The 17,771-nt window shown below is 54.7% G+C and overlaps 1 protein-coding gene and 1 long non-coding RNA gene across 3 annotated transcripts in view; one reads left to right on the forward strand and one right to left on the reverse strand.

Moving 5' to 3' along the window:
• CFAP57 (cilia and flagella associated protein 57) overlaps positions 1 to 17,771 on the forward strand; it is a 73,548-nt gene that overhangs the window by 41,975 nt on the left and 13,802 nt on the right. The window contains exons 13-20 of the mRNA XM_040974328.1: positions 1,072 to 1,165; positions 1,757 to 1,947; positions 2,544 to 2,717; positions 3,752 to 3,910; positions 5,914 to 6,057; positions 10,400 to 10,516; positions 11,731 to 11,865; positions 11,986 to 12,129. Of these exons, the coding sequence (XP_040830262.1) occupies positions 1,072 to 1,165; positions 1,757 to 1,947; positions 2,544 to 2,717; positions 3,752 to 3,910; positions 5,914 to 6,057; positions 10,400 to 10,516; positions 11,731 to 11,865; positions 11,986 to 12,129 (1,158 nt within the window). The remainder of the gene's footprint in view (positions 1 to 1,071; positions 1,166 to 1,756; positions 1,948 to 2,543; positions 2,718 to 3,751; positions 3,911 to 5,913; positions 6,058 to 10,399; positions 10,517 to 11,730; positions 11,866 to 11,985; positions 12,130 to 17,771) is intronic.
• On the reverse strand, positions 10,108 to 12,794 carry LOC121152309. 2 transcript variants are annotated; one of them, XR_005883254.1, is made up of 3 exons: positions 12,671 to 12,794; positions 10,367 to 10,663; positions 10,108 to 10,235 (listed from the first exon to the last, which is right to left on the reverse strand). It is a non-coding gene; the product is annotated as an uncharacterized LOC121152309 (long non-coding RNA). The 2 variants fall into 2 exon arrangements; XR_005883253.1 differs by having other exon boundaries at positions 10,367 to 10,671.

Raw genomic sequence — 17,771 nt, forward strand, 5'->3', positions numbered from 1 at the left:
GAGAGGTCTTCCATCTGCTAGTTCACTCCAGAGCTGGGCTAATCTGAAGCCAGAAGCCTAGAGCTTCTTTTAGGTCTCCCACATAGATGCAGGGGACTATGAGCCATCCTTGACTGCTTTCCCAGGCACATTAGTAGGGAGCTAGATCAGAAAGGGAGCAGGGCCTGCCCCACAATAGCCTATGGCTAAAGTCCTCGCCTTGAACATACTGGGATTCCCATATGGTCTCTGGTTCTAATCCCAGCAGCCTCACTTCCCATCCAGCTCCCTGCTTGTGGCCTGGGAAAGCAGTCAAGGATGGTCCAAAGCCTTAGGACCCTGCACCCACATGGGAGACCCGGAAGAGGCTCCTGGCTCTTGGCTTCAGATTGGTTCAGCTCTGGCCATTGCAGCTGCTTGGGGAGTGAACCATCAGGCGGAACATCTTCCTCTGTGTCTCTCCTCCTCTCTGTATATCTGCCTTTCCAATAAAAATAAATAATCTTTAAAAAAAAAAAAAAGAAGAAGAAGTGAAATAGCTGGGACTCGAACCAGCATCCATTTAGGATGCTGTCATCGCAGGCAGAGGCTTAGCCTCCTATACTGTAATGCTGGCCCCTAATTAATTAATTTGTAATTTCACTGCTATAGTCAACAAACTTTACTTGGTGCCCATCCTAAGCCAAGTACAAAATCAGGCCCTGGGGCTGCCATCTCTACAGCCTGCAGTGAGTTTCCTTAGCAGCCCACACAGCAGCTCACCCCAGGTTCCCCCTAACAGTAACACACAGACACTGACACAGGTCTCAAGGGAACCCCACCCTGTCATCCCAGCATCCACTTGATCCACGTGCAAAACTGACCTCATCGTTGACAGCCCCACTTAATGGCATGGCTGGACGTGGGGAGAGTGTGGAACTCCAAATCAAAACAGGATGGAAATAAAAGGCGATAGTGTTGCCGTTGCTTTATTGAGTAACGCTTGGTGCGCAATAACTGCTTGCAAATGAAGACAGGTGGTACTTGTGACAGTTCCTGCCCTGGATAATGTGGAGATGTGTAAAAAGGAGATGACGTGGCTCTGCCTTTCAGGTTTTGAAGACAGAAAAAGAGAAGCAAGATGTGTCTCATCGTGAACACATAGAGGACCTCCTGGACAAACAAAGCCGAGAGCTGCAAGATCTGGGTGAGCCTCCTGGGAAAGCTGGGTGGGCCGAGGGGCAGGCTGGTCGGGACTGGAAGACATGGGTTAGGAGCAAACACCCCTGACGGTCCCCCAGACACAACCAACGTTCCAGGGAATACGACTTTGGCTGTAATCATCCCTGGATTCCTACTCATTCGTTCCAGGCATAGCAAGCCCCTACTGTATGCCAGTGGGAGATAGAGAAAACTCAGATTCCAAGCCTGGCAGACGAACAGGACGGCCAGGCACACTCCTCACCTGCAGTACACTAGGGAGTCGCTGGACATTACCGAGCCTCAGTTTACCTCAGACTTTTCCTAGTTAGGATGCTCTCCCTGACTCTGAGCCCTAAAACACGCACGTGAGGGCCTTCCTGAAAACCTTTGTGCCCAGAGGAGAGGGGGCTGGGCTTGGTCACCAGATAAGATGATAGAGTAGAAGGAAGTGAGAAAGCCGAATGGGGCTCTTGAACCTTGGCTCCGATGGCAGCTTCCCTGACGGGCACTGGGGGCGATGGGAAGGTCACCACGGCTCCCGGGAGTCTCCAAGGCTTGTGCTCCTCACCCACCTGCCCTGCTTGCTTCTCTCCAGAAAGTTCCAACAATCAAAAGTTGCTTCTCGAATATGAGAAATACCAGGAGCTGCAGCTCAAGTCCCAGAGGATGCAGGAAGAATATGAAAAGCAGCTTCGGGACAACGACGAGACCAAGAGCCAGGCCCTAGAGGAGCTGACTGAATTTTACGAGGCCAAACTGCAAGAGAAAACCACCCTTCTGGAAGAGGTACCCTCAGCAAGCCCAACTCAGCCTCTGCCTCCCCCTTGCCTAGCAGAAAGGGCAGGGGAGGGTGACCTGGGAAAACGCGAGCAGACTGACCCATTCATTCAGCGTCTCATTAAGTAGGTACTGTGTGCCAAAGCGGCTTGTCCACTGGGAACTTGGTGGTAGGCACTAGAGGCCAGCTTTTTCCCCTCAAGCAGTTCCTGCCTGATGGGAGAGACAAGCACGTACTTTAACAAATGACACTGCAGCTGTCACGGCTTCTGTAAGGGACACTTGCAGGAAGCCCGCACATCCCTATGAGGAGCAGCAGCAGCAGAGCCAGCGGGGGGCGTGGTGAGCAGGTGGTTGGAGTGATGGAACCTGACGTCTAACGTGCTGAGGGAGAAAAGGCAGATGGGAAGACAGACAGAAGGACAGACAGGAAGACAGTGTTCAGCTGAAGGCGTCCCCGGCCTCTCTTCGCATTTCTGCAGTAAGGCTTCCCTGAGAGGATTCGGCAGCCCGTCTGCTCCCAGACCTCCTTAGCGCTGAGGTATCACAGGTCCCTGTGCCCTGGTCCTCAGTCTTCCCCCAACCCCGGCCTCTTTCTGAGCCAGGCACAGGAAGATGTCCGGCAGCAGCTGCGGGAGTTTGAAGAGACCAAGAAACAGATTGAAGAAGATGAAGACCGAGAAATCCAAGATATCAAAACCAAATATGAGAAAAAGCTTCGGGATGAAAAGGAAGCCAACCTCCGGCTCAAAGGGGAGACAGGCATCATGAGGAAGAAGGTAGCCCGAGAGACCTGTGGTGGGCAAGGGCAGTGTGGCAGAGCAAGCTGGGGGTCGGCAGCCAGGTGACCCTGGGGACCCCAGCATAGGACCCTCCCCAACATCCCCATCACAGGGCCAGAGCCATGGCCACTGCACACCCAGGTGGACTCCAGAGCGTTCCCTGGGAGGACTGCTGGCTGCAAACCCCGTCCCTTTCCTTTCTCAAGGGCGTGGAATACACCCCTGTGCATTGAGAGGTACCCTTGGGGCTCCTGCTTGTTGGAAAAAAGGAAGTAGTCAAGATGTCAGAGCTAAACCTCTGATAGAAATGAGGAGGAAAGGTCTTCTGAAGATGAGACCAACTCTTGGCCCAGAGGTGCCCTTGGGCACCCATGGGTAGCTCCAGCTAAACCCAACAGGTGGACGAGGGTATAGGATGTAAAATGCTCTGTTCACAGAGGTAGTGGGGGCAGATGTTTTAGTTCACTGGTGGCTGAGATGTGGAGCATCTGATCCACAGATCCTTATAGAATTGTCATGCAACTCCCTAAAACCTTTAGCCCTGGAAGAGCCACGCTCAAAACAAACCCCTGTTCCTTGCTGTTAGAAGTCACAGTACTGGCAAGCCCAGGGAGCACTTGGGTCTGTCCCCTTGTGAATGTGGCTAAGATGGCTCCTCCGCTAGATCCTATCACCCTGATGGGCCATGGATCCCAACCCTTGAAGGCCTGTGTGGTCACGGAGGACTTTGGGTCCGCTAAGGGACCGCTCTAGGGGCTTCTGACGCACAAGCAATCCATCCTCACTTGCGTGTTGAGCACAGGATTACCAGCTCACTCACTTGGCCTGCGAAGTTCCCTAAGCCATGCTTAATCCTCCAAACCAGCACTCTTCACAAGGGCTGAGTGCTGGGTGTTCTCCTACAAGGGCGCTGCAGTGCTGGCCCCCCAGCTGGTCAGCACCGGGGAGCTGTTTACATTGAGACAGTCGGGAAGCATGGAGAGGAGTTCTGAACCTTCAGTGGCCTCGGTGGGGGCCGTGTGTGTGTTTAGTTCAGCAGCCTGCAGAAGGATATTGAAGAGAAAACCAATGACATTGACCTCCTGAAGGGAGAGCAGGTGAAGCTGCAGGGAGTCATTAAGTCCCTGGAGAAGGACATCCAAGGCCACAAGCGAGAGATCCAGGAACGAGATGAGACCATTCAAGATAAGGTGAGGACTCGCTTCCCGGCCTCCGTCAGCTGTGGCAGTGGGAGAGGGAGGCTCCCTGGCTTCCTGACACATCCATTTAACTTGGTGAGGACGAGCTGTTGATGAAATGCTAAATACCGACAGCACATCCTGGTAAGTTCTGCCGGAAGTCCCAGGAACAGGAGCAACCCACTGTGATGACATTGGACACTGAGTCCCAAGATCACACAGTCTGTAGGGATAAGAGGCTGAGGCAGCTAACTCCAAGGCCCCAGCCCATCGCCCCACGCGTGCTAGGAGGCTACATCTCCGTAGACTGGGGGCTGATCGCCTGCCACATTGCCCACTAGGGCCTCCTGCTCAAAGAAGGGACTCCTGGGCTTGCCCTGCCCTGTGTCTACAACACGCCCTAGCCAGCTGGTACCAAATTTTAGAATGCCCTTTTCACAGGGAACTCAGAAGACCAAGACACATTTTACAGGGCACACCATTTTACAGGGCAGCTCTGAGAAAAAGCGTCAGGATGAAAAGGAAGTTGTCTAAGATGTGTGCCCTCCTGGTCCATCCCTCTGCCACTGCTCCCTGAGCTGGGTAGGACTCTCCCATGGCTAGCACGTGGCCTTCAGCACCAGGCCCTTCCACAGACCAGCCAACTTTGCAAAGTCCTTGATGCTGGTCCCCTCACAGGGCTTGGGAGGAGCATTTGGCCTGTTGCCCAATGTCTGCAGGTGTTTCTGTGTATACCCCAGGTCTTTGTTTTGGTTTGGTTTCAGCAGAGATGCGTTGTCAAAGCTGTCTTCAAATTCTCCTAAGAGGATATTGTGCAGAGAAAGAGGAAGGCCGCCTGCTCTGGATGTGCAGCAGCCTCCTAACTGGCCCAAGGGCCTCCCCGACCCCTGACCTCCACCCCACCAGGGCTGCCCAAGAAGCAGCAAGCAGTGTTTCAGTCAGCTCCCTTCACTTCTGCAGCTCCCCATTGCCTACAGCAGGGGGCAGCAGAGTCTTCTGTAAAGGGCTGGATGGGGACTTTGTCTCTTCTCCGCTTGGTCTCCCTGCAGCCACAGAGGCACCCACCCAAAAACCAAAGCCGGGCTTTAATTCAGTACAAGTTCACCAGAGCAGGCAGCCTCGTGCTCCGGAATGACAACTGAACCCTTTCAATTCAGTTCAGGAGGGCCTTCTCCCTCTCCTTCCTCCAGCCTTGCTCCTGGCTTCCCCCTCAATAAAATATGGTACCTACCACTTACCATATTTGAGGCTTACATGTGCTTACAACTTGCTTTCCAAGCTGGTGTTTACTCCTTAGGGGCAAGGGATAAAATCCTAACACATGACCAAAGATCTTCACTCAGTAGCCACTCGACGGGTGGCTATACCCGTGTTCCGTTCACTATGTCATGCATCTTGGTGATTGGAAGCAACGGCTAGCTTGTGCTTATGCGTCCTGTGGTTCAGATGTGACAGCGTGTCCTGTCTCTGGCCACAATGTCCTGAGCCTCCCCTGAGGACACTGAGTGGGACTCAAACAGCTGCATGCTGGGGGCCAGGCTGGGAGCCAGGCTGCTGCTTCCCCAGGCCCAGTCCCTCAGTGGGGGGGACCAACAAGCCGGGACTCTGCTGGGTAGGTCTCCTCCTCTGGCCTGGAGGTCTTGGTGCAGCTCCATGTCTACACAGAGTGCGCATCCCAGGCGGAAGCTGCTTGGCTGCTTGGCTTTTCCATCCAAGCCCCGGGAAGCCTGTCCTGCGTGCAGCCAGAAGCAAGAGAAGGGAACTTAACCTGCCTCCTGGCAGTGTGGCCGAGGCCACATCGTAAAGGAGCCGCAGTGCAGGCTGGGAGATGCTGCTGAGCCCATCCTGTGTGTGAATGAGTGAGTGAGTAAATGAGTGATACAGACACTCAGGGGCCGGTGCTACAGCCTGGCAGTGGGAGGGCAGCCTTGGTATCCCCAGCAGGAGTCCCAGGGCTCCACACCCCGGGCCCTTGCTTGCCACCTGTCTCACTTCTGTTTCTCATCCCACCCTAGGAGAAGCGAATTTACGACCTAAAAAAGAAAAATCAAGAGCTAGAGAAATTCAAGTTTGTGCTGGACTATAAAATAAAGGAGCTGAAGAAACAGATAGAACCCCGAGAGAATGAGATCAAGGTGATGAAGGAGCAGATTCAGGAGGTGAGAGCTGTCGGGCACCTGCTGGGCCTCCTGCAGGGCTCCTGGCTGGCCTGAGGAGGTGAGAGCCATGGGGCACCTGCTGGGCCTCCTGCAGGGCTCCTGGCTGGCCTGAGGAGGTGAGAGCCGTCAGGGCACCTGCTGGGCCTCCTGGCTGGCTCCTGGCTGGCCTGAGGAGGTGAGAGCCGTCGGGGCACCTGCTGGGCCTCCTGGCTGGCTCCTGGCTGGCCTGAGGAGGTGAGAGCTCTGCTTACAACTCGGCTTTGTTCCCCGGTTGTGTGCGGCCTCTGCCTGTCAGAACGACTCAGAGAAGGGCATCCCGGGCCTGAGCTGTTCGGAAGCCAAGGGGTTTGGGATCTCACCCTCTGGAGGCCTGGGCCAGGCTCTGGTCCTCCGTTGACCTCAGGGTGCAATGTTCCAGACCCTTACAGGGAAGCTGCAGTGGCTGGGCCCTGGGCCAGAGGAGACCCATGTGGCCTTCAGCCTGTCTGTCATCGCCACAAAGCACACAACTCCACTCAGCAATATTTTTTTTCCACCTGGAAATGTCCATCGGGGCCCTGGCTAAGGCCGTGGTGTTTGGGCTTCATCTGAGAAGGAACAAGAAGTCATCGGAGGCTCCTGAGCAGGCAGGTGGTGTTAGTAAGAAAATGTTCTGGGAGGGACGACAGCGGAGAGGAGCGAGGTGAAAAGCAGGGTGAGTTGCAAGGGTCCCTGAGTCTCCGATGAGGTACAAGTGTGTCCCCTTTGCTTCCCAAGCACCCACACACACATTGCGTTTTCTTACAGTGTGTTCACCTGTTAACCTTTCCTCACTGGGTCAAAAAAAAAAAAAAAACAGCTGACAGACAATAGGGCCCAGAGTTAATATGAGACTTAAAGTAGAAACATAGAAATCTTTGCTGATTCCTCACTTTGGCCCCTGTGATCCAGATCTTGGCCAATGCCTGTCTGACCAATTTTTTAAAGATATGTCAATCCCGTGCTCCTCTATCCTGCCATCCCCCGGCCAGGCCTCCTGGTCTCCTGCCTGGACTCAACTCAGGCCTCCGGGGTGCTCACAGACAGGCCCGAGTGAATGCCCCCAGCCATGTCCCAGCCCCGGCTGTGGAAGCCATTGGCTCGCTCTCTCTCTCTTTCTAATTATCTTTCAAATAAAATAAATACCTCTTTCAAAAAAAAAAGGAAGCGCAGAGTCCCACCCATCTGAAAGACCCTTGTACTTCGGGGCCCTGGAAAGCATAGCTCACTCGACATCTGCCATTGGGATTAAGGCTAGGCTGGTGGTGTCTCCCCCGACAGCTGTTGCAGTCCAGTGGAGATGGGTCGCCACAGCCTTCATGCTTAGCAGGGACAGTGCCTGCCCCTTGGCACTGATTCTGACAGAGTCTTCCCACTCCTGTCCCTGGTGCCACTTGCTGCCAAGGCTGATAGCTGGGCCGGTGCCTTCTGGGGAGGGTGGAATCAAGGACCCTCAAAGTCCCCTCTCCTATAGAAGGGATGCTTCAAGCCCCCACTGTTGGGTGGGGGGCAGAGATCTAGGTACCCGTCTGTAGGGACTTGTCCAGCTTCCTCCACTGACTCAGGGGTCTTCCCTTCCTTTCTAGGGGAGAGGTTTCCAGAACACATCATGCATTCTTTCACCCAGCACAGGGTTCCTCAGCCTCAGCACCAGTGACTTATGGGAGTGGGCAGTCCTCTGCAGTGGAGTGTCTGTCCTGTGAGTTGTAGGGCGGGAGCAGTCTCCTTGTCTCTGCCCACTGGATGCCAGAAGCACCCTCTGCCAGGGACATTGTAACCCAGCCCGCTGAGAATGCCTGAGTGTGATAAACACCCCGGGGGAAGGAGGCAGGCTCTGCACCCCGGAAAGGGACGCCAGCTGTGTAGCCTGTGACCTACATTTGACATTTTTCTGAATTTTTCTCTAAAATAGAGTATTGTTTTTTAAAAAGTTTGTTTACTTGAAAGGCAGTTACATAGAGAGTGGGAGAGACACACAAAGAGACTACAAGCCAACTTCCATCCACTGGTTCCTTCCCCAGGTAGCCACGTCAGCCAGGACTGAGCGAGGCCAAGGCCGGAGGCCTGGAACTCCACCCCGTTCTCCCACTTGGGTGCAGGGGCCCAAGTATTGGGGCCATCCTCTTCTGCTTTGGCAGACACCTTGCCAGGAGGCTAGATCAGAGGTGCAGCATCAGGAAACCAAACCAGCACTCAGGCAGCAAAACCCCCTGTGCCAGAAGTCTGGACACAAGAGACAGATTCTTGTCAAAGAAGTTTGAAGTTTTGCCTAAGAACCAGAGCAAAAGAGGAGAGATTCCTGTCCCTCTTCCATTCTGACCTAATCTGCTGCTGTTGCCCCCAGCAAGGCCGGAGAAGGGCACACACAGCTGGCTGTAAGCATTCAGACCTGCCTTTCCATGTTGCAGCTGTTGGCTCCCTGGTTTTAGGAGGCCAGGGTGCAGCCTCCTGACTGGTCTGCCTGGCTGCCATTGTGCCCTTTGTACCAAGCCCTCTGCATCAGTCTCCTTGAGATGCAGGTGCAATCACCCCACTCCTGGGAAACCCCTTGGGGCCCCGTGCACTTGCTTTCAGCACTCAGGCCAAACTTGCGACCCTTCTGCCCTTGTGTTCCATGGAATGCACATAGCTCAGCCAATGCCCTCTGCGGTCCCTCCCGTTGCCTCCATCCTCAGCGCAGCCTGGCACAGACACCCTGCCTCCCTGGGAGCCAGCAGGGAGGCCCAGGCTGCCATGCCTCTGGCCTGCTCTCTCCTCCCTGCCTACAAGTCTCCTGTCCCTTTCGCCCTCTGCTACTCACTCCTCTCACGGAACCCGCCTACAGCAGCGCTTCCCTGGGTGCTGCCCACACGTCTCCCCGTGCTCACACAGGCTGATTTCTACCTGTGTCACAGGTAACCTTATATTCTCTCTTTGTTTTAAGATTTATGTATTTTTATTGGAAAGGCAGATTTACAGACAGAAGGAGAGTTGGGGAGAAAGACCTAACTGGGACACAAACCAGCGCCCATAGGGGATCCCAGAACTTGAAGGGGGAGGACTAGCCAACTGAGTCATCACACCAGGCTCCCCACATTAACTCTGCTTTCTCCCCCAGCCCCAACAATGGAGGCTTCTTAAGGATACAGACGGCCTCTCCATCACGGTCACGCCTCTGAGCCTGTGACAACTGGATGCCCTATATAATGGGCACATTCTTTCTGTAGCCACCCAAGCACCCATACTGGCTGTGTATGCCCAACTGCTCTGGCCAGCTCTACTGCCACTACCTGCCCATCTTTATCTCCCAGAGGCAGGTTGCTTCCGCCCCTGCTCACACCCTCGCTGCCCTCCCTTCACCCACTATGTGCACTGCACAGCCATTGATTCATCAATTTGTTCATCAGCACATTTTGAGTGCTGCCTTCATGCCAGGTGTCAATGTCGAGGGGCTCTTTTAACAGAGAATTAAAGACTACCCCCAGGATAGAGATGAGGCACGTTAGGTTGCCAAGAGCTATGAAATCTGACCAAAGGGTCTCAAGGACTGCTCCACCAAGCCATGCGAGGACACACTGAACTTCTCATTCCCCCACAAGTAGCCAGCATGCTTCCCTATTATCAAGAGTGTGGAGGGAAATGGAACATCCCTCCTTTGCTTTGGACAGAGTTGCATCCACTGGGAGCTCATACTCAGCCTTCTCCTGATCAGAAGCTCCCCAGCTCATTCATGCATCCTTGGTTAACACAAATATAGCCGTGGTAGAGCCCCGTGCTTGGCACGACACTGAGGACACCGCTCGGGATACCCACATTCCCTGTTAGAACACCTGGGTTTGAACCCCAACTCCACTGCTTTCATTTTCTTTTTATGGTTTTTTCATTTATTTGAATGGCAGAGTTTCAGAGAAAGAGTGAGACAGAAAATCTTCCATCCGCTGGTTCACTCCCCAGGTGCCCCTAACAGCCAGGGCTGGAGCAGACCAAGAAGCTGGCCTCAGTCACCGCCTGCCATAAGTCTGGCAGGGACCTGAGTACCTGCGCCATCCCTGCTGCTTCTTAAGGTGTTCAGAAGCAGGAAGCTCAGTGGGAAGCAAGCCAGAGTTTGAAGCTAGGTATGGGATGCGGGCATTCCTGGGAGTGTCTTAACCACCACACCAAACACCTATCCCAGGCCGAAGCTGTTGAGAGAGTGAGAGCAAGAAGAAAGATTTCAGCCCATTGAACACAGATGGGAACTGGAAAGCAGTCAGGGGAAGTGTTCCCATTGGAAGACACCAGCTCTCAAGGCCAATTCCGTCCTCCTCCTCACCTGACCATGACCTCCCCCCTTCGTTCTCTGCAGATGGAAGCTGAGCTGGAGCACTTTCATAAGCAGAACACGCAGCTGGAGCTGAACATCACGGAACTGTGGCAGAAGCTCAGGGCCACTGATCAGGAAATGCGCAGAGAGAGACAGAAGGTGTGGGCACCTCCCAGGTCCAGCGGGATAGGGATGGGACCAGGCCACGGCAGGGACACTCTTCCTGCTGTCACCCACCTTCTTTCCTTGCTGACAGTGCTGCCTGATCTCAGGCAGACTCATGCAAACGGACATGACTACACCCACCTGAAACTCTGAAATGACGCTGGGTCACACGATCGAGGGAAGGTGCACGGGATCACCCGTAGCCTTTGTCTTGTCCATCCCAAGGAAGCACATGCTCAGAGAGGTCATCTGTGACCAGTGGCTCAAGGCCATGGTCACCAGAACTCAGCCAAGGTCAGGAAATCCTTGTGGGTGGCCTATTGGCATCATGAGTCAGGAAAGGAAGGCCAGAGAAACTCAGAAGCTGAAGACCTTCCCCCAGAGCCAGGTAGTATGTGCAGAGCTAGTCCTGGAAGCTAGGTCTTGCAACCCCTGGACAGAACATGGTTTTGCATCCTTCTTCCCGCTCAGAGGCAACTCCATCACTGAATCAGGATGGATGTTCCCAGCCTCCATGCCAAGTACTGGCCCTGCCCTGGGTCATGCTAGAAGTGACAAAGCTACCAGCACCAACCGAGAGGCCCTTCACCGCTGACGGGGATTTGTGGCCCATCCACACGGTCGTTTAGAATTCAAGGCAGAAACCACAGAATGTGGATAAAAGGCCAGGGGAATGAAGAGAAAGGAGAGGCCTTCTGTCTAGCTCAAGGTACAGGCTGCAGGTATCAGACACAACAGGGAGAAAAGAGGGCATCCAGCCCAAGTGTGGGCCAGCCTGAGTGCCTGAGTTGTGGGGAGGGGAGGGGGTTCACCACCCACCCCCAACAGCACTCCTGCTGCCAAGAACGATACTCCACTAGGTGAGTGGCTGGGGGTGGGGAGCAAGCTGCCAGGAAGAAATGTGGCCACCTACCCTGGTTCCAAAGGAACAGGGTGGGTACTCATCTCCGAAGGCCTGGGGTCCTGAAGGAAAACCAGGGCCCACAGAGAGAGCTTCCCACAGATGAGGTGCCCCTCCTGAGGGGATTGAAGGAGACTGAGTGTTCAAGTCTCAGGGCTTCTATCCCTTGGCCTTGAGCCCATCTCTGGCTTCCTGCCCAGCGTGGTCCCTAACAGCACAAGGTTCCACATGAGGCGGCTGTAGTCCCTTTCTGTGCCCTTAGCCCCCACTCACAGCCACCGAACACCCCGTTTGTCTCTAATTGCAGGAGCGAGACTTAGAGGCCTTGGTCAAGCGGTTTAAGACGGACCTTCACAACTGCGTGGCCTACATCCAGGAGCCCCGGTTGCTGAAGGAGAAGGTCCGGGGTCTCTTTGAGAAGTATGTGCAGCGGGCAGACATGGTGAGCTGGAGCTCCCCAACCCCCAACAGCCACCTGGCCTGACCCTGCCCCACGCCGCCTTGCGCCTTGCGTGGGCTCCCCTCCCCGCCCCCTTCGCTGAGAGCTCCCTCAACCCATCAGGTGGAGATCGCAGGGCTGAACACAGACCTGCAGCAGGAGTACGCCCGCCAACGGGAGCATCTGGAGCGGAGCCTGGCCACGCTTAAGAAGAAGGTAGTCAAGGAGGGCGAGCTGCACCGCACTGACTATGTGCGCATCATGCAGGTACCGCGTGCCGCGCTCTGCCTGGCTGAACCCTCAGCCCAGGCTCCCATCTGTGCGTCTGCCCATCGGGAAGCTAGTAGCCTCCCCTGGTGCTTCTTTCTGCTCCTCGCTTCTGAATCTCCTGATCTCCAGACTGTGACGGTGGCCAAGAGCCACCCCCCCACCAACGAGGTTTCTTTTTAAAATATCTGTTATTTGTTTTAAAGTCAGAGTTCACTCCCTAGATGACCCACAATGGCCAGGTCTGAACCACGCTGGAGGCAAGAGCATCATGAGGGTCTCCCACGTGGGTGTCAGGGGCCCAAGCACCAGGGCATCTTCTGCTGCTTTTCCCCAGGCCATTAGCAGGAAGCTGGATGGGAAGTAAAGCAGCCAGGACACAAGCCAGTGCCCATATGGAATGCCAGCATCACAGGCAGAGGCTTTATGTGCTACACCACAATGCCAGCCCCACCGAAGAGGTTTTCTAAGTACCTGCATGGCCACCCGCACACCACCAAGGCCCCCTACTTCACCAGACTCCTGTGCTCTTTGCTCTGACCGGTCTCGAGCGAGGCACGCCAGCATCCCGTTTCGCTCCTCTATTCGGCCTCTGGTCCCTGGAGATCTCCATCCATGGCACTTTAGCTTCCAGCGTTGCTCATCTACCTGTGTTTTTCTGCTTTTGTTCTGCTTTTCACACTTGCTGGGGCACGCCTGTCTCCACCCTCCCCACCCTTATCTTTTGGGTCCTGAGTTGGCCACACCCAACCTGAGTAGGCCTCACTCTGACTTAATGAGTCCTTACTCCCACCACGGGGACCTGTTCTCAGGATTGCCCCCTGGGGATTCTCCCACCAGAGTTCTGTGCATCCTTGCCAGCAAGCTGCCCCTCCATTGAGTCACTGCCCGGTGCCTGAGCCATGGAAGCAGCTGGGAGCGCAGAGGAGCAGGCCTTCTGGGTGGCACCCTGTTAGGCTCCAACACTCACACAGAGCCTTTGCAAAGGAGCTCAAGGGCCTGGATCCCAGCAAGCTCCCCGGGACCTCTGGGGTGCAACAGGCTGGGTGTGGAGCAGAGTGACAGCATGAGTAGGCATCATAGGGACACAACTGTCACCTGTGTCCTGTCACTGGAGCACAGATAAAAGGAGTCCACCAAGGGGTGGCTCTCTGTCCATGCCAAACAGATGCCCAGAAGCCAATTCCATTGGAGGAGGAAAGGAAGGAACTGAGGGAAGACCACAGGCCGGGAGGAGGGTGCAGGCAGCCATACAAGGCTGCTTGGGGTAGGCGTCAGGCCTCCCTAGTGGGTGCTGGGCTGGGCTGGGAGAAGGAAGGCTTGGGTGGCTGGCAGACAGCCCCCATCCACAGGGGAATCCTGGAGGGGGGCTTCTGTACTGCAGCATTGTGAGCTGGTGTGCTGGGCTGGAGGCCAGGGGTTCCTGTGGCTGCAGAAAAGTGACTCAGACAACCAGAACGAGAAAGTTCCCAGGGGACAGAGCTGTGGCTCCCCATCTCCTCAGCCAGAGACATCACAGAGTGGCTTTGTGTAAGAACTTTGTTTGCAAGAAGTTTGGGAGATTTTTTTTAAAAGTGTCCAACAACAACACACATACACACATCCTCCCCCTCCTCCCCTCCAGGGGTATCTGGCTGATAAAAACCATTTTCTTCTTTGATCCTGAACTCACAAGATGGACTGGCCCAGGGCCAGGCCAGGTGGCAGGGCCAGTGCAGGCAAACCTGGGTACAGGGCTGTGCACACCCAGGTTGTGCTGCTTCAGCTGCTCATTTGCCAGGAGGCCTGGGGGGAGTGCCTTAACTTTCCCAGAAGCCGCTCCCTATTGTGGATGCTGGGGAGACAGTACAGAGCTCTCAACCCCACAGGGTAAAGCCTGGGATGCTGGCTGCGTGCACATGGCCACTCAGCACACCCCTGGCCTGCTCCTTCTCCACACAGGGACTTATCAGGAACCCAGATGGAAATCCCATGGTGGAGCATGGACCAGGGGATGTCTGTGGCCTGGAGGTACAGGGAGTTGTACGGCACCCCTGCAGGCAGCTCCAGGCTCCTGCTACCTTAGCACATGTTGGTCAGGAACTGGGTGGAGCAGCATCTACACGTGGCAGGATCCCAGTGCTTCAATCCAAGAAGGCCATGGAGGGTTGGGGTGGCTGTGGCATCCGAGAGCAACTCCTTAGGAGATAACAGGAAATGAGGCCACTGCCTCATCTGTGTATTCAGATAGGAGCCCAGAGCCACCCCCTTGCATTCCTGAGCACACCGCACAACTGGAAATAGGACGAGTTGTGACATACAGATATGTGGGACATATCTCCCATTCATTCGGTCCACATTGTATCAGGGTGCTTCTCACGCAGCACTCTGAGCCATAGAGAATTCCTGATGAATGTGAGAGTTCCCCTCCCCTCAGCCAAACAGTGTCTGCTCCATCCAGTGCGGGGCGCTCCCAAGGGAAGGAAGCCTCTGTTGTGCTTTAGGCACTCACAAAAGACTTCGGAGGGGGAAGTGGCATTTGAACTGGGCTCCAGGGTAAGCAAAGGGGTCTCAGGGAACAAGTGGACAGTGGAGACAGCCTGAGAGTAAGCAGAGGAGAGGGCTGAGTGATGGCTCCATTGGCTCATCCTCTGCCTGCAAGTGCTGGAATCCCATATGGGCTCCGGTTCATGTCCTGGCTGCTCCAATTTCCACCCAGCTCCCTGCTTGTGGCCTGGGAAAGCAGTCGAGGATGGCCCAAAGCCTGGCACCCTGCACCCGTGTGGGAGACCTGGAGGAAGTTCCTGGCTGCAGGCTTCAGACTGGCTCAGCTTCAGCCATTGTGGCTACTTGGGCAGTGAAACAGTGGATGGAAGATGTTTCTGTCTTTCCTTCTGTCTCTATAAATCTGCCTTTGCAATAAAAATAAATAAATCTTAGAAAAGACAAGGAAGGAAGGAAAAGAAGCGAAATGAAACCAAACAGCAGAGAGCGAGGCTGTCACGGGGCTGCGGATCCAGAGTGCACCTCGGGGTTTTGTGGACTGTCGGAGGGTGAGGGACGTGTGCCAGGCAAGGTGCAGAGTTTGCCCCCATACATCAGCACCACCCAGGGTTTCTGACGTAGGTATGGTGTCATTTTTGTTCCAAAGAGTGAACTCGGTTGGCAGGGTGGAGAGGCATGTGGCAGGAACACCTGTTGGGAGATGACGGACGAGGATAAGGGGAAAGGCAATAGAAACAGGTAACATTGGAGGAATGTCAGGTTAGGCATGGAGGGAAGCGGGAAGGATGGAGAAGAATTCGCGGGTGGCTCATGAGTGCAGGTAGGTGGATGACAGTTCCATTAAGTGAGTCCAGACAGACGCCAGTGGGGCAAGACCTCCAAGTTCCGGCCCTGCTGCCTGGCTTTTCCACATTGCAAGGCACAGGTGTCAACTCAGGGTAGGCCAGTAGAGGGTGCTACAGGCATTCCTTTCTCTTCTCTGCCCACAGGGAAGGCCCTGAAACAGCACACTGCCCCTGGTTTAGAACGCCAGCCGTGAGCTCCACGTTCCCAAGACAGGCCACTTGATCGACCTCAAGTTGGATTTTCCCCCACAGCCCATTAGCTAGGTGGGATGGAAAGATCAGGAACACAAAGTTTAATCCACTTGTCTGTTTTTTAACTTGAGACAGAGAGTGTGTCCGTTCTTTAGTTCACTCCTCAGATGCCCACAGTAGCTGGGCCTGAGCCAAGCTACAGCCAGGAATGACTGATTCAGCCCAAGCCTCCCTTGTGGGTGGCAGGAAGCCAACTGCTTGAACTACTTGCTATCCTCCAGGGTCAGCATCAGCAGAAGGAGCCATGGAGAGCCAAGCCCACCCTGACATCGGATGCCGGGGTCTCAATAGGTGACTTAACTGCCATGCCAAAGAGCTGCCCCACGTTCATTCGCATTTTTCAATCACAGAGATACTGAAAGATATGCAGATGACCTCAACATGACCTTTGGATACTTCTGAACACGGGCCCCTCCAGAAAACACGCAGGGAGAACCCAGAATGGAGGTGGCATGAATGGGAAGAGAGAAAGCAAAGTGTAGAATCAGCCGACACAGAGAAGCAAGATGCCCTGGACGCAGCCACCATCCCCCGCTGCAGGGTCTGTGCACCATCCCAAGTATCCTCAGATAAAATCAGTCAAGCAATATGTTTTTCATAAGGTTGATGGACAGAGAAGTGAGGTGATGTGTGCCCAGGGCTGTCCATCTTGCAGGAATCCAGTCTACCCTCACACTTATAATTTATTACTCTTTATTCTCATCATCCAGCTATTAGCATCTGATGTTCTGCCTGGAACACTTGGCCCCAGGCCTGGAAGACTTTTCTCCATCTTCTGTCTCCCCTGGGAGCCTTCCTCACATTGGGTTGGGCCCCAGATTCAGAGTCTGCGAGTATTTCTGTGCTCCAGAGCCAAGCAGGCCCTCTCATGTCCATACTGTAACGGTAGAAAGCCTTCAAGCACTCGTCCACAGGTGGCGGGAAGGAGTGAGGGATGAACAATCAGAAAACAAGGTGGTCTTGAGTCAGAGTCATACCCCGAGAGCCCCTTTAGTTGATGACATGTCATGGAGATGTCATAGCAGAGAGATCCAACAGCTGGAAATCGAGGGTCGGGATGGTTGGGAAGCCATCAGGGCAGAGATTCTGGGGCCAAGGAGGAGAACAAGGAGAAGAGCTGCGGGCTGATTCCTAATCGCAGCAAGCAGGCTGAGCCAGAGACCCAGCACCAGCACCAGCTCAGTGGGATCCAGTAACACAGCCTTGGAGAGGACGCAGAGGAGGAAATGACTACAGATGCAAATGGAGAGTGCCGAAGAGCAGCACTGGGAGCTTCTCGTCTTTATCGTATTATGACTTTATTGAATGAAGCAGGAGAAGTGGAGCCGACAAACAGGAAGAGTGGGGCAAGAGCCACTTGGCTAAATTGCCAGGAGCTCCTCGTGGCTCTCTGGGGGCTCCCTCTGCTCTTGGGAGGGCGCCCGCCCCTCCCTTCCCCCTCAGTCTCTGATTGCCCTGTGAGGGAGGATTGCATCTGACCTCAGCTCGGCATCTGTTGCGTTGTCACTCGTCTGCTCATCCATCCCTTATCTGTGGATGGAGCACTTCGCACACGAAAGGGTCCACAGTTCCTGCCCCTGATACACAGGTACTGACGCCATGGTGTCATTCCTGACAGAGTGAGCATAGAGAAGTTTCTGGAAAGGAAACCAGCAGAGAGCTAGCATCTGGAAAGGTAAGGTGCAGGTTGGTGTTCACAGAAGAGACAACAGAAGAAAAACTAGGCACTCCTTTGAACCACAGGCTCTAGTTCGGAGAGTGAGACTGGTGAGAAGGAGCGGGCATCTCACGGGCAGCCAGAGAAGCTTTTCCTGACGAGATGAATCCACACGTTAGACCTCTAGAGGGACAGACATACGCTTAGTGAAAGAGTCTCGGGGTCCCCAACCCATGTGTCCATGGTCACCACTCAGACGGGAGATCATCCTGTCCACACTGCGGCTCCTGAGGCATCGACCCAAGGGAAAGCTCCTGCTACAAAGCTGGTCCTGCAGCCATCTGTTTTGCTTTTGCCTCCTCTGGGGGCTCAAACCTTCGAGGGCTTTGGTCCGGCCTGAGGAC

The sequence above is a fragment of the Ochotona curzoniae genome, unplaced genomic scaffold (genome assembly GCF_017591425.1).
Source record: "Ochotona curzoniae isolate NIBS_2020 unplaced genomic scaffold, NIBS_Ocur_1.0 contig_2404, whole genome shotgun sequence".
Taxonomy (NCBI): domain Eukaryota; kingdom Metazoa; phylum Chordata; class Mammalia; order Lagomorpha; family Ochotonidae; genus Ochotona; species Ochotona curzoniae.